We start from the raw sequence: 16,118 nt of genomic DNA on the forward strand, positions 1-16,118 counted from the left end.
CTTCACAGGCGTGCGCAGACACTGACTGGCGGGTTCACCACCAAACTTACCCCCCTACACAACATTATAGTGTTCTCTATCCTCCCCTGTCCTGGATATAGACTGCTCACCTGGTCGACCCAGAGGAGCGGACCAGGTAAGCAGTCTACATCCAGGACAGGGGAGGTGTGAGAACACTATAATGCCGTGGAGGGGGTGGGGGGGTGGAAGTCCTGTGCGAAACCCGCAATTCAGTTTCTGTGCACGCCTGTGTGTGCCTTCTAATTTTCCCAACACAATTTTATTTAATTTGTTTTGTTCAGAGACTCTAAGACATAATGATATGTGAAACACAAAGATATGTCCCCATTTAACATTAATGCCTGTAAAAATTGAGTATGGCCCTTCCTTTAGATAAACACTAACAAGGCAGTAAATGTTGTTTCTAACAAACTCATTAATTTGTAAAGGCAGTCATTTTTTAAAAATTAAAATTTATTAAAATGTTAATTGTGTATTTTTCACAAAACATGCAAATGTGTTAAGTAGGACTATGTTTATAACTGGTGATGTGGGCCATGTGAAACATTTGTATTAACCAATGTTTTTTTTCAAATTTGGAAAACAAAATGTTATAACAAAAACAAAATGGATGTTAGGCAAAACATTACATCTGAAAATGGGTGCAGTAATTTTTGCAAAAAAAACCATGTGCTTGGTAATTGACATTACGGCCATGACTAATAATATGCACAAATATAATTGTCCAGACAATACACAAACAGTGGTGCAGCTGAATTAACCATGAGAAGACCTAAGGATTAGAACAGACAATGATATGTGCAAGGTGATAAAGGCACAAGGAAGACAGATTATTTTGAACATTTATAAACAAAAATAAAAACATTTTCAGCAAATAACACCTTGAACATATCAGTGCTTAGTAAAATTAATATGACTTAGCCATGTTCATTCATAGTCCACACTGTGAAAAACTGTTATTCATTTTTGCCTAACATTTTTTACTCACCAGACAGCTGAGGTGATCGTGGCTCATCACTTTGAGTACTTGCCAAAATGTCCAGAGGTGGCTGGGGCAACACTGCGGAGATGCGCCGCCTGGGTGGTGAAGATGGAGCCGCTGACTCAGACTCCACACGACGTGACTTACTGGGCATCGTAGGCAAACTCACAGAGCCCTGTGATGTCCACCTTAAAGGAGGGCGGCTTGCAGAAGAAGAACCTATGTGAAGAGAAAAACATTAATATTTTTTGGCTTCTATGTGTTTGCAGAATATGTGAATACAGTGAATTCTTACCTGCATTCCCACAATCATCAGTTGGCTGTGGCCTGTCTGTGGTTCTTCTCTGGCGTACTGTTGATACATTTGAAAAAACATTATGACCATACTTTAAAGACTCCTTGTTATATGAACTTCCTTATTGTGATGTAAACATCTGGAACCTAATGTTAAGTACATTTTTTTTTGTTTAAGCTATTCAGTATTCATTATTTGGGTGTGTTTTATAAAAATAAGATGGTGTGGCACGAAATAATCCTTATACAAAGGTTAATTCTGCGCATTTTTTTAAGTAAAAATTACAACTACAAATTGACACAAACAGCATCAAACAAACAATTTAAAAATAAAACACATCAATAACCAAAAAACACCAAAAAAAAAAAAAAATTTTTTTAAATTAGGGACAAGCAGGATCTCTGATTATGTATTAGAACTACACATACCAGCATGCACTGCAACAGATGTAACATTCACTAATAACAAAACTCAGGCAATGCATGATGGGACTTGTAGTTTGGAAACACCTTTACAGCTACAGGTTGCACAGGCCTGCACTACATCACCAACACAATGATTATAATTTTAAAAACACAGTAACAATTAGCAGCATAATTATTTTTCAAAATGCAATATCACAAAATAATTTCAAAATAACTCACCATCCTGCCTTGGACGGTCCGAATCCCTGACATGAGTCGCAGCAACCACTTCGGAAGGAATAAGGGACCGCACAGGCTCCTCCCAATCACGATAAGTCGCACGAAAGGGGTGTCCACCCCCGGTTTGGCGGGCTGATTTTGCCTCCTTGGCCATCTTGGCCTTGACACGGCGCTTGATGTCATAAAAGCGCTTCCGGCACGTGTCCTCAGTCCGCCTCACCACACCCTCACTATTCACTGCCGCTATAACTTTACCCCACAGGACAGACTTCCTACGTGAGGACACCTTGGCAGCATCCTGCCCAAACAATTGGCGATGATGCCTCATCAGCTCCCGCACCAAAGCCATGTTTTCAGCATAGCTGAACTTAACATTGCGCCCAGTCTTGGTAGTGGTGCGTGGCTGCGGAGCCACAGCACCATCACTATCACTGGATAACGCAGCTACAGGCACCCCCTCCTCCTCCTCACTAACCTCCTCCCTCTCACTAACCTCCTCCACCTCACTCACCTCCTCCCTCTCACTCACCTCCTCCACCTCACTCACCCCCTCCCTCTCACTAAACTCCTCTACCACACTGACCTCTGACTGAGACATAATCCCTACAAACTACAAGAAACACAGAGAAAAAAAAACAGAAAACACACTCCTCCATTACCACTACACACCACACAACCTACACACACACACACTCACTCACAAACAATGACAATAGACTTTAAAAAAAAAACAAGGACAAAAAAGTAGACAAACTTTGAAAAAACAACACAACAAGTAAGACAATACTACTTACACACACAGTACAGCACTCAACAATCGATAAACTCCGCAACAAATCCACCAACAACTCCAACAAACTCACCAACTCCTAATACACCTTCCTCTCTCCTCTCCACTAGCTAAACCCACGAGGTGCGGACGGTTTGGGGCGTTTTTATAGTAATGTGCACAGACACTCCTCCATCACGAATACAACCAATCACGGACGAGTGACAAAATCGAAACTTAGAAAAAAAAACGCGGCCGGGAACGGACAAACACTGCCGGAACAGACAAGTGACGCAGTCGTAATAAAAACCTAAAAACACGGCCGAAAAACAACAAAATCGTCCGCATTCTTACAAAAAAACCACGAATGACATCGACATCGGACAACACGAAAAATACAAATACGACAGCTTAGTAAATTAGGCGTAACCAATTCAAAAAGTTGCACAAACACACTTTCGATGTCATTCGTGATGATTTTCACACCAAATCGGTAGTAATTAAAGATGAGCGGGTTCGGTTCCTCGGAATCCGAACCCCCCCGAACTTCAGCCTTTTTACACGGCTCCGAGGCAGACTCGGATCTTCCCGCCTTGCTCGGCTAACCCGAGCGCGCCCGAACGTCATCATCCCGCTGTCGGATTCTCGCGAGGCTCGTATTCTATCGCGAGACTCGGATTCTATATAAGGAGCCGCGCGTCGCCGCCATTTTCACACGTGCATTGAGATTGATAGGGAGAGGACGTGGCTGGCGTCCTCTCCGTTAGAATAGATAGAGACACTTGAGTTGATTACTTAGTAATTTTGGGGAGCATTAGGAGTACTCAGAGTGCAGAGTTTTGCTGATAGTTAGTTACTAGTGACTGACCACCACCAGTTTTATTTATTATTTAATATAATCCGTTCTCTGCCTGAAAAAAAACGATACACAGTCACATACCATATCTGTGCTCAGCCTCAGTGTGCTGCATGATAATATCATCTATGTATATCTGACTGTGCTGAGTGCTCACTGCTCACACAGCTGAATTGTGGGGGAGACTGGGGTGCAGTTATAGCAGGAGTACAGTGCACACTTTTGCTGCCAGTGTGACTGACCAGTGACCATCAGTATATTGTCTGCCTGAAAAAGTTAAACACTCCTGTGGTGTTTTTTTTTTTTAATTCTATAAACGCATTCTGCTGACAGTGTCCAGCAGGTCCGTCATTCATTATATTATATAAATATTTACCTGCAGTAGTGTTATATTTTTTTTGTTCATCTCTATCATCTTTATCATCTCTATATTAGCAGACGCAGTACGGTAGTCCACGGCTGTGGCTACCTCTGTGTCGTCAGTGCTCGGCCATAATTGTATACCTACCTGTGGTGGGTTTTTTTTTCTATCTTCTTCATACTAGTAGTTTAGGAGTCTGCTGACAGTGTCCAGCAGGTCCGTCATTATATTATATATACCTGCAGTAGTGATATATATATATTTTTTATATCATTATCATCTCTATACTAGCAGACGCAGTACGGTAGTCCACGGCTGTAGCTACCTCTGTGTCGTCAGTGCTCGTCCATAATTGTATACCTACCTGTGGTGGGGTTTTTTTTCTATCTTCTTCATACTAGTAGTTTAGGAGTCTGCTGACAGTGTCCAGCAGGTCCGTCATTATATTATATATACCTGCAGTAGTGATATATATATTTTTTTTATATCATTATCATCTCTATACTAGCAGACGCAGTACGGTAGTCCACGGCTGTGGCTACCTCTGTGTCGTCAGTGCTCGTCCATAATCGTATACCTACCTGTGGTGGTTTTTTTTTTCTATCTTCTTCATACTAGTAGTTTAGGAGTCTGCTGACAGTGTCCAGCAGGTCCGTCATTATATTATATATACCTGCAGTAGTGATATATATATATTTTTTATATCATTATCATCTCTATACTAGCAGATGCAGTACGGTAGTCCACGGCTGTAGCTACCTCTGTGTCGTCAGTGCTCGTCCATAATTGTATACCTACCTGTGGTGGGGTTTTTTTTTCTATCTTCTTCATACTAGTAGTTTAGGAGTCTGCTGACAGTGTCCAGCAGGTCCGTCATTATATTATATATACCTGCAGTAGTGATATATATATATTTTTTACATCATTATCATCTCTATACTAGCAGACGCAGTACGGTAGTCCACGGCTGTAGCTACCTCTGTGTCGTCAGTGCTCGTCCATAATTGTATACCTACCTGTGGTGGGGTTTTTTTTTCTATCTTCTTCATACTAGTAGTTTAGGAGTCTGCTGACAGTGTCCAGCAGGTCCGTCATTATATTATATATACCTGCAGTAGTGATATATATATTTTTTATACCATTATCATCTCTATACTAGCAGACGCAGTACGGTAGTCCACGGCTGTGGCTACCTCTGTGTCATCAGTGCTCGTCCATAATTGTATACCTACCTGTGGTGGTTTTTTTTTTTCTATCTTCTTCATACTAGTAGTTTAGGAGTCTGCTGACAGTGTCCAGCAGGTCCGTCATTATATTATATATACCTGCAGTAGTGATATATATATATTTTTTATATCATTATCATCTCTATACTAGCAGACGCAGTACGGTAGTCCACGGCTGTAGCTACCTCTGTGTCGTCAGTGCTCGTCCATAATTGTATACCTACCTGTGGTGGGGTTTTTTTTTCTATCTTCTTCATACTAGTAGTTTAGGAGTCTGCTGACAGTGTCCAGCAGGTCCGTCATTATATTATATATACCTGCAGTAGTGATATATATATTTTTATACCATTATCATCTCTATACTAGCAGACGCAGTACGGTAGTCCACGGCTGTGGCTACCTCTGTGTCATCAGTGCTCGTCCATAATTGTATACCTACCTGTGGTGGTTTTTTTTTTCTATCTTCTTCATACTAGTAGTTTAGGAGTCTGCTGACAGTGTCCAGCAGGTCCGTCATTATATTATATATACCTGCAGTAGTGATATATATATATTTTTTATATCATTATCATCTCTATACTAGCAGACGCAGTACGGTAGTCCACGGCTGTAGCTACCTCTGTGTCGTCAGTGCTTGTCCATAATTGTATACCTACCTGTGGTGGGGTTTTTTTTTCTATCTTCTTCATACTAGTAGTTTAGGAGTCTGCTGACAGTGTCCAGCAGGTCCGTCATTATATTATATATACCTGCAGTAGTGATATATATATATTTTTTATATCATTATCATCTCTATACTAGCAGACGCAGTACGGTAGTCCATGGCTGTAGCTACCTCTGTGTCGTCAGTCACTCGTCATCCATAAGTATACTAGTATCCATCCATCTCCATTGTTTACCTGAGGTGCCTTTTAGTTGTGCCTATTAAAATATGGAAAACAAAAATGTTGAGGTTCCAAAAATAGGGAAAGATCAAGATCCACTTCCACTTCGTGCTGAAGCTGCTGCCACTAGTCATGGCCGAGACAATGAAATTCCATCAACGTCGTCTGCCAAGGCCGATGCCCAATGTCATAGTACAGAGCATGTAAAATCCAAAACACAAAATATCAGTAAAAAAAGGACTCAAAAATCTAAAATAAAATCGTCGGAGGAGAAGCGTAAACTTGCCAATATGCCATTTACCACACGGAGTGGCAAGGAACGGCTGAGGCCCTGGCCTATGTTCATGGCTAGTGGTTCAGCTTCACATGAGGATGGAAGCACTCAGCCTCTCGCTAGAAAAATGAAAAGACTTAAGCTGGCAAAAGCACAGCAAAGAACTGTGCGTTCTTCGAAATCACAAATCCACAAGGAGAGTCCAATTGTGTCAGTTGCGATGCCTGACCTTCCCAACACTGGACGTGAAGAGCATGCGCCTTCCACCATTTGCACGCCCCCTGCAAGTGCTGGAAGGAGCACCCGCAGTCCAGTTCCTGATAGTCAGATTGAAGATGTCAGTGTTGAAGTTGTCGAATACTGGGACTGAGGCAACCTGCTGAAGGCCTAACAGTTATGTGTGTGCACTACGGGATAGTACGTATATTATGTATACATCCAATAAGCAAAGGGTTCTCATATTCACTAGTATAATATGAAAGCATAACAGAATCCATTTTGATTCTAGCTAGATGATATAGCAAATTCATCTTGAACTTTATACACACCCTGAGAGAAAAACAACTTTGTTGGCTGAGTATTGTTTCCAACTACGCACTTTCTAAAAGCTCATAGAGACCAGATGTAATTCCTAATATGGACACAGTTGAATATCACGAGTGTCTTTTTAGTATTCTTGACAATTGTCCCAATATTGCATAACTCTATTGCCTAACATTGTATTCCTGAGGTATGAAATCATATGGGAGGAATATACAAAAAGGGGCGTAACTGTGTATTATATAAAACTCATTGTTGATACGTGTATGTTGTTGTTAAATGTTTGACACAGGACGAGAGAATGCTACCTCTCCCCTGTATACGGGCGTGGCCCTTTGAATAAATAATAATTGATTTTTATAAATCCATTTTCAATTCATTCTTTTACCTAACAACCCAAACAGCAACAAGATGGTTAATTTAGTTAACCTTACAAGGAGAATTCAACAGATGGGGGCTATGTCCTTGGAACTATAGATCTCGATCTCTTCATCAAATTCTCAAAGGGGTGTGCCAGCCAGCCAGCAGCTGATGATGGAAGGGACATCCCAAGTCATTACAGCACTGGTAAGTATAGAATACCATGGTATGTGCTGTATTCCAGTACATGCTGTTTCTATACCTGCCAGCTGTCTGTGTGATTGTATTTTTTATAATATGAGAATAGGAGTGGAGATATTGATAAAACTAGTAAAATAACTCAGGGACCAGTTTGTTGTTGCTTGTTTGTAAAATTAATACCAAAATTATGTCCAAATCGGTTGAAGGACCAAATAACTCGGAAATGATGATTGACAGATGCTGTTGCATGTAAATAAGAATACCAAAATTAATTCAAAGATTTGAGCAAAGAAACAGTGACCGGGGTTTTTCACTCTATGAATGATTGCGTGAATAAGTGCTTTGGACCAAGAGCCAAATAAAGTAAAAAGCACATAGACCACCTCCCCTTGTTAATCAGCTACACGTGTGTAAGAAGTTTACATGAAATAGAGTGAACAACCCGAGGTTATAGGGATTATATGTAATTGAGTGTAATAATATATTGCAATACTGAGCTGCTAAGAGCTGCTGGTTGTTTTAAGCATAACATGGCATGTTGCTTTGTGATAGTAGTCTGTGATAAGAGGATCTACTGCAGCTTCCCAGTTGACAGACGTGTCGCGTGTGTGAAAAATTGCAGGGATTGCGAATTTTTCTAGCGTATGGGAAGGGCAGGGAGGATTAACCCTAAGTGTGCATATCATGTATGGAAGAAATATTCCATAGAAGCACTAATTTTGTATAGTACTGTGACAAAGGGTACAGTCTATGTTTTGCATTTCAAGCATGCTGTATAATATTGGCCTGATCAACCAATACTAAGCGTATTTTGAAATCGGCAAAACTGTTGAAATCTGCAAGAAATTGAAGTTTGCAAACTGTATTTAAATTTTTTTGTGTTATGGTTTTGTGTGTGGAACATAATGTTCAGTAAGTATATTCTCAGATCTGGGTCTAATGGAAACCTTATGTCTGTGATTGGCATGGTTACAAGTTTTGAAATAATAAGGTTTATATATATATATATATATATATATTTGTGAACGGAGGAAACAAAAGTTGATGTCCGTGTTCAAATGGCTTTTGGCAGATCTGTAGTTAAAAATATGTGTTTATCTAATGTTACTATCTAACTATGAAGTGAAGTTTCCATATGGTATTGTTTAATACGCAAATATTCTTTAATGCAATATATTGTGAGAAAGTCTGCCAGCAGAAAGAAAAAAAAAAAAAAAGAAAACCCCTTCAGTTTCCAATGCTGTGTAGCACGGAGAGATAGTGGGCTGCAAAAAGCGCAGAAACGTGCCCCCTCCTTTCCAGCAGCAGTGTAAGCCATGACGCAGTAAAGAAAAAAAAAAAAAAGTGTTCAGTGAGCTTTAATTTTTTTTCATCTAACAAGATGGATCATAATAAGCATAAGTCAGTGGTTCCCAATTTTTTTTTAATCATGTGGCCCTAGAATATCAGAATTCTTTTCACAACACCCCTAGGAAAAAAATGTATTATTCAGAAATGTAAAAATAGATATTACATTAAGTAGATGGCGTTTATATGCCATCCTTAGAGTCAGTTGTGTGGTGAGGGATATTTGCTTCTGTTTGGCCACATATTTTATGACTGGCAGCCACCAGCACTGAATAATTTGTATTGGTACTAGACCATCAACCCAGGGCACCCCTGAAAGTGTCCTAGGCACCCCAGGTAGCTACGGCACACAGTTTGGGAACCTCTGCATAAGCAATACTCTAGAAATGTTTGTTATACAAACTATCTACTCTAGTTTTAATATAAAAAGCTAATATCTTTACCAGATAACCTGTAGAAAATGCTGCCAATTTCTTTCTACAGCATAACTGTAATCAGAAAATATAAGAAAAAAAAAATCCCAGCAACAGATATGGGCTAGAGACGCGCTAACAGCGTTAAAGCTAACACATCTGCATCTGGCAGACAGTCAAGAAGACAACGCCCTGTCTCTGGTGGGCTATACGGGGGAAAAGAGTTTTCAAGGCAGCAGAAGCAGCAGCTAAAATCATAGGGAAAGATAAAGGAATACGTATTCTTTAATGTATATGCTGTAAATCAAACATTGCGACAAGCAATTAATCACTACGATTCCAGTATTAACATACTTTTAGACAATTCTTCAAAGTTATTTGGAAGAAACCTAATGTAAAAGTTACAGTGTAAAATCATACTACATCACGGATTAGGTATTTCTAAAGATTCCAGGAAGAATAAAGTAGGAACAGATTAAGTTGGATGCATAGCATATCTATATATCACTTACCCTGGGTTCGTGAGGTAAAAAAAAATATGCTTGCTAAAATCCATCTCATTGTATAGGCATCGATATAATACGTTGCAAAAGTTCTTAGTGGACTGCACAATATGCAGTGATGAACCAGGTTCCGTAGCCAGGAAGTGTGGGGATATAATCGTATACAAAAGCACAGATAAAAATAGGAGCGTTGTTAAATTTGTAAGTGATTTTTCAGTGAATATGTATATGTGCCAAGGCATCCATGGGATGGACACAGTCCAAGAAAAGTTTGCTTGGAAGCACAGGAAGTAATGGGTGTGCATGAAAAACGTATTGTTTGTGTGGACTGGCCAGTCTGAATGATATGTTGAGATAAGTAAAGAAATGTAACCAGTATGTGGATGATATACCTTTGTGCTATAAATTATTTGAAGTATTGGTGTCAGATACTAAACAGTTGTGTTTTTTTTACAGAAAAGACCACAAGGTGTCGCAAGACAAAAGTCAACGGTGTGCTGACATAGTTAACTACCTAGATCATTATTTGGCGCTAGGCCAAAGATAGTTAAAACCCTTAGAGGGTGGAGCCTTGGTATACATTTATTGATAGATAGATATGTATGACCAGATGATAAATCTCTAGATACAGTAATTTTTTTTTGGAAATGCTATATGCATACATTCAAGTTCATAACCAAAGAAATTATAGAAGGTAATACAATATTACACTTTATCATAAATAAAACCTTATGAATACACAGTCAGAGCCAAACCATCCACTTATGCATAAGCAAGAACATATATGTTTAATACTGAGTATATGTTTAATACTGAGGTTAAGCAGTAGATAGTATATGATGTGTACATTTTACCTCTGACAGTATACAACTTAGATATAAAATGCAATAGTGTAGCTTACAGAAGGATTTCAGATTTGAAGATATATCCCTTCACTCAATAGGGGATATATGAACCAACAGGGAAATTGTAACAAAAGATTTGTTCCATGAAAAAATGTGTTTATTAGGACACATAAACTCACTGACATACTACATACATAAAGTGCATGGGTGAATCTGGACCAGTTAAAGTGACCGTGTGATAGATGTAAATCTCTCACCATATAATGGGATTGCGGTGGGCTAGCTTAAAGAAGCAACTTGGGTCCGAGGCTGAAAATAGCCTAGGCACCACCGCAGATGGTTTATTCAGCGTATCAGTCCTTTTACTTGCTTCACTGACCCTCGTCACCCAATTCCCCTGTCCAAGAACCTATCCTGGTAGGGTTTCCTCTGGTGGCACAGTGATGCCCAGCTCAGAGTGTTTCCTGCTGATGATTCACAGGATCCACCACAACTTAGATACAGCTGCATACTTGTCTTCCTCACCCCCAAAAGTGGGGAGTATAAGGAATATAATGTGGATGAGTAAGACAATTATAATGATTACATCGCATTTCACATTGCATTTAAAGGAATTGAAAAAAAAAAAAAAAACAAACAAACTGATTAACAGGAGAATAATTTCTTGAGCATCCATAGGGGATAATGGGATGGTGAATTAGTGAATTAGTATTATTAATAATAAAGTGTTGTTGAAATAGATTCACAAGCTTTCTATAGTGGGATGAAGTTTAATGGAGAAGTGTACATTGTGTTTTGGCATGGGACCAAAATAATTTATGTGATAATAAGAGGGATCGTGATGGTGATAAAGAAAGCTATAGCATGTTTACTGCAGATGGTTGGGTTGATTAAAAACAACATTGTTTTAATACAACATAGTTTAAAAAAAAAAAAAAAAAAAGGAACTATAGTATGTGTAACAGGTGTTAAGGGGTTATTTGAGAAATGAATAATAAGGCCAGAGGTGTGAGCTATTGTTTCAAAGACAGTAAAGTTTCTTTAATGATAGATAGAGTTTATAGGAGTTTGAAAAATATTTTGTGTTTAATATGTGTGATGTTGAGAATAAAAAGTCATAATGTGACAAGGAAAGTTTAAAGAATTAAGCATTATTAATCTACAAAAGAGACAGGAAAGGCAGAATTTGAATCATGGCATGGTCCAATCGTTGGTTCAATAGTGGTAGAATTACACCTAAGCCTCTGCTTTGTCTCTCTTCTATATCATTTTTTTTGTTATTCTTTTTGGAATCCAGCAAAGATATGTTATCCAGCAAAGATATATTATCCAGAGACTGATTCAAAACTACAAAATGATTTGACGATTCAAATGTGTCACACAAATTATTTAAACAGTTACAAGAATATCAAAAGCTGCAAGAACCTTGGAAAGATATTTAACCAACACGAAAACACACAGTCCGGCACAGGACAATCACTAAAGAGAGTGAAGACGGTGTTATGGTGAGAAGTTGCTTATGTTTTGGTTCCATTACAGATCGCATAGGATGGTCCTTGGCAAGTACCGCTGACTCGGATACAGCCGTTGCAAAGGCTGCAGAAGAAGGACACCTAGATCCATGAGCTTGCAATGAAATGAAAAGGTCAGAGACCAGAGCTTAAAGGAACCTAACACTAAAAACAATTGTATGGAGATACAATACAGAGACTGTTACTACTGTTACTACCACAGAGTTGTATTTGAATGAACCCTTCAATCAAGATAGAGATGATTATGATCATTGATAATAGACTATGTGCTTATAAGCTAATATCCTACAGAGCTTTTAACTTTTTTGAAAGTATACGGGAGCGACGTTATTTATAACAGCATTAGGACTTAATTTATTTATTTTTCTTTGAAGAGAGAGCGAGCAAACGTGTGGTGTAGGTATGAGTACTCATCCATTATTGTGGATGGGAATTATTTCAATAAGACCCTTCCTTCCTCTTTTCTTTTCTAAGCAGGAAATCCAGAGGGATTTATGACTGGTGTAACGAACACACACTTTGAAAGACGTGTATTATACTCCACTTGAAGACAGATGTATAGATTAATGCATGGATAATTTAAATAATTTAGGATATTATTCTGAGGAGTATCCAGTCCAGCAATACCATTAATTGTTGGAAAGATTTTAAGTACTGCAGCTATATAAATTGTATTGCTAATCATTATTTAAGACTATTATAATTGTTAGATATGTATACATAGACACTAGCAGGCCAAAGTTCTCTATGCAATTTACATTTGATGTGATTACCAAAACTTTATAGAGTCGTGATAATAGTGAAACACGGTACATGTGTATAGATACAATAGTATCTCAAGAAAGAACCACCACTGGTGATAATATTAGCTACACATATCGGGTGTATTTCAGTTAGTGGAAATAAAATAGGTCAATAATACAGGGGAAAAAAATGATCTTATGTAGATAGAAAAGGTTGATTTAAGGGAATGTGAAAGGATTGTTACAATATACTAACCTAAGGTTTCTAGATGTGCTAGATATAATGAGTTAGGTATATATATAGTAATGGTTACATATGATGTTCATTAAAGTTTATGATGTAATATGTATTTTACTAGGAGTAGATTCAAAGGTTAAAAGAAGATATCATACATAACGGGGAATGGTAGTTGTCACCATGTCCTTAGGATATGATATATAATTGGTTACCTATTAATTCTAAAAATGTTTGTTATTTAAGAGGATTGATTTAGCAATTTTATACAAAAACACATAATAACTTGAGAAAAGTTTTCTTGCAGGATGAACTATTCCTAAAAAGAGTAATTGACTCAGTAATCAGGAAACATGTTCCTGCCACCAGAGTATCAATAAAACCTCGAAGTGGTAAAGGTGGCTAATAAGTTCTCCTATGGCTAATGAAGTCGTATGATTAATCAACTGGAAGTTGACGTTTTATTTTAATTAAATTATTGATAACATGATTGATCTTTATGATATGATATTCCAGAACTGTGGACATTTGTGATGATTCCAGGACATTGGACATGAACTATTACGATACCATATTGTTCTACAGTTTTTTTTTTTTAATACCACAAATTGGAGGATATTGTTGATGTCCGGAAACAGCACTTTAAGCTCAATGCTGTGCTTATTTGACCAAAGACATTACGGATCCTGATACGTGTATTGCCAAATATATAAAGGAGGTCCATGATATAAAAGAACTTTAACCAAGGCATTATGATATGGACTGGAAAAGATAAAGGTTTAAATCCTAGTATTCAATTTTCAGGATTAGGAAAATGTTTTTTAAGTATATTGTATGTGATTGTATGTGATGATGTATTCTGTGATGAGGTTTATTCTTTGGCGACCCCAATGTGATTATAAACATTCATTTGATGTTCACCGCATACAGGTGCGGCCTATGTTGTATTTAGAAGGCTACTGTCAAACGCAGAATAGCAATACTACATGAAATGATTATTAGCTAACTATACGTTCCCAGAAATTCTCCTGAGATGACAGGGCACATGGATAATGTCCCTGATCAAAGGGTGGAGCTGTCGAATACTGGGACTGAGGCAACCTGCTGAAGGCCTAACAGTTATGTGTGTGCACTACGGGATAGTACGTATATTATGTATACATCCAATAAGCAAAGGGTTCTCATATTCACTAGTATAATATGAAAGCATAACAGAATCCATTTTGATTCTAGCTAGATGATATAGCAAATTCATCTTGAACTTTATACACACCCTGAGAGAAAAACAACTTTGTTGGCTGAGTATTGTTTCCAACTACGCACTTTCTAAAAGCTCATAGAGACCAGATGTAATTCCTAATATGGACACAGTTGAATATCACGAGTGTCTTTTTAGTATTCTTGACAATTGTCCCAATATTGCATAACTCTATTGCCTAACATTGTATTCCTGAGGTATGAAATCATATGGGAGGAATATACAAAAAGGGGCGTAACTGTGTATTATATAAAACTCATTGTTGATACGTGTATGTTGTTGTTAAATGATTTGACACAGGACGAAAGAATGCTACCTCTCCCCTGATACGGGCGTGGCCCTTTGAATAAATAATAATTGATTTTTATAAATCCATTTTCAATTCATTCTTTTACCTAACAACCCAAACAGCAACAAGATGGTTAATTTAGTTAACCTTACAAGGAGAATTCAACAAAGTACACCAGGATGAGGAGGATATGGGTGTTGCTGGCGCTGGGGAGGAAATTGACAAGGAGGATTCTGATGGTGAGGTGGTTTGTTTAAGTCAGGCACCCGGGGAGACACCTGTTGTCCGTGGGAGGAATATGGCCATTGACATGCCTGGTGAAAATACCAAAAAAATCAGCTCTTCGGTGTGGAAGTATTTCAACAGAAATGCGGACAATAGGTGTCAAGCCGTGTGTTGCCTTTGTCAAGCTGTAATAAGTAGGGGTAAGGACTTTAACCACCTCGGAACATCCTCCCTTATACGTCACCTGCAGCGCATTCATCATAAGTCAGTGACAAGTTCAAAAACTTTGGGCGACAGCGGAAGCAGTCCACTGACCAGTAAATCCCTTCCTCTTGTAACCAAGCTCACGCAAACCACCCCACCAACTCCCTCAGTGTCAATTTCCTCCTTCCCCAGGAATGCCAATAGTCCTGCAGGCCATGTCACTGGCAATTCTGACGAGTCCTCTCCTGCCTGGGATTCCTCCGATGCATCCTTGAGTGTAACGCCTACTGCTGCTGGCGCTGCTGTTGTTGCTGCTGGGAGTCGATGGTCATCCCAGAGGGGAAGTCGTAAGACCACTTTTACTACTTCCACCAAGCAATTGACTGTCCAACAGTCCTTTGCGAGGAAGATGAAATATCACAGCAGTCATCCTGCTGCAAAGCGGATAACTGAGGCCTTGGCATCCTGGGCGGTGAGAAACGTGGTTCCGGTATCCATCATTACTGCAGAGCCAACTATAGACTTGATTGAGGTACTGTGTCCCCGGTACCAAATACCATCTAGGTTCCATTTCTCTAGGCAGGCGATACCGAAAATGTACACAGACCTCAGAAAAAGACTCACCAGTGTCCTAAAAAATGCAGTTGTACCCAATGTCCACTTAACCACGGACATGTGGACAAGTGGAGCAGGGCAGACTCAGGACTATATGACTGTGACAGCCCACTGGGTAGATGTATTGACTCCCGCCGCAAGAACAGCAGCGGCGGCACCAGTAGCAGCATCTCGCAAACTCCAACTCTTTCCTAGGCAGGCTACGCTTTGTATCACCGCTTTCCAGAATACGCACACAGCTAAAAACCTCTTACGGCAACTGAGGAAGATCATCGCAGAATGGCTTACCCCAATTGGACTCTCCTGTGGATTTGTGGCATCGGACAACGCCAGCAATATTGTGTGTGCATTAAATATGGGCAAATTCCAGCACGTCCCATGTTTTGCACATACCTTGAATTTGGTGGTGCAGAATTATTTAAAAAACGAGAGGGGCGTGCAAGAGATGCTGTCGGTGGCCAGAAGAATTGCGGGACACTTTCGGCGTACAGGCACC

At 39.1% G+C, this 16,118-nt stretch overlaps 1 protein-coding gene across 2 annotated transcripts in view; it reads right to left on the bottom strand.

Moving 5' to 3' along the window:
- Positions 1-16,118, bottom strand: part of LOC135057652 (uncharacterized) — a 166,742-nt gene that overhangs the window by 11,170 nt on the left and 139,454 nt on the right. The window contains exons 3-4 of one of the 2 annotated variants that reach the window (XM_063963464.1): positions 1,299-1,355; positions 1,010-1,222 (exon numbers count right to left, since the gene is read on the bottom strand). The exons of the other annotated variant lie outside the window; for it this stretch is intronic. Of the exons in view, the coding sequence (XP_063819534.1) occupies positions 1,010-1,157 (148 nt within the window). The 5' untranslated portion in view covers positions 1,158-1,222; positions 1,299-1,355. The remainder of the gene's footprint in view (positions 1-1,009; positions 1,223-1,298; positions 1,356-16,118) is intronic. 2 annotated transcript variants of the gene reach the window in all.

This window comes from Pseudophryne corroboree, chromosome 3 (genome assembly GCF_028390025.1).
Source record: "Pseudophryne corroboree isolate aPseCor3 chromosome 3, aPseCor3.hap2, whole genome shotgun sequence".
In the NCBI taxonomy this organism is placed as follows: Eukaryota; Metazoa; Chordata; class Amphibia; order Anura; family Myobatrachidae; genus Pseudophryne; species Pseudophryne corroboree.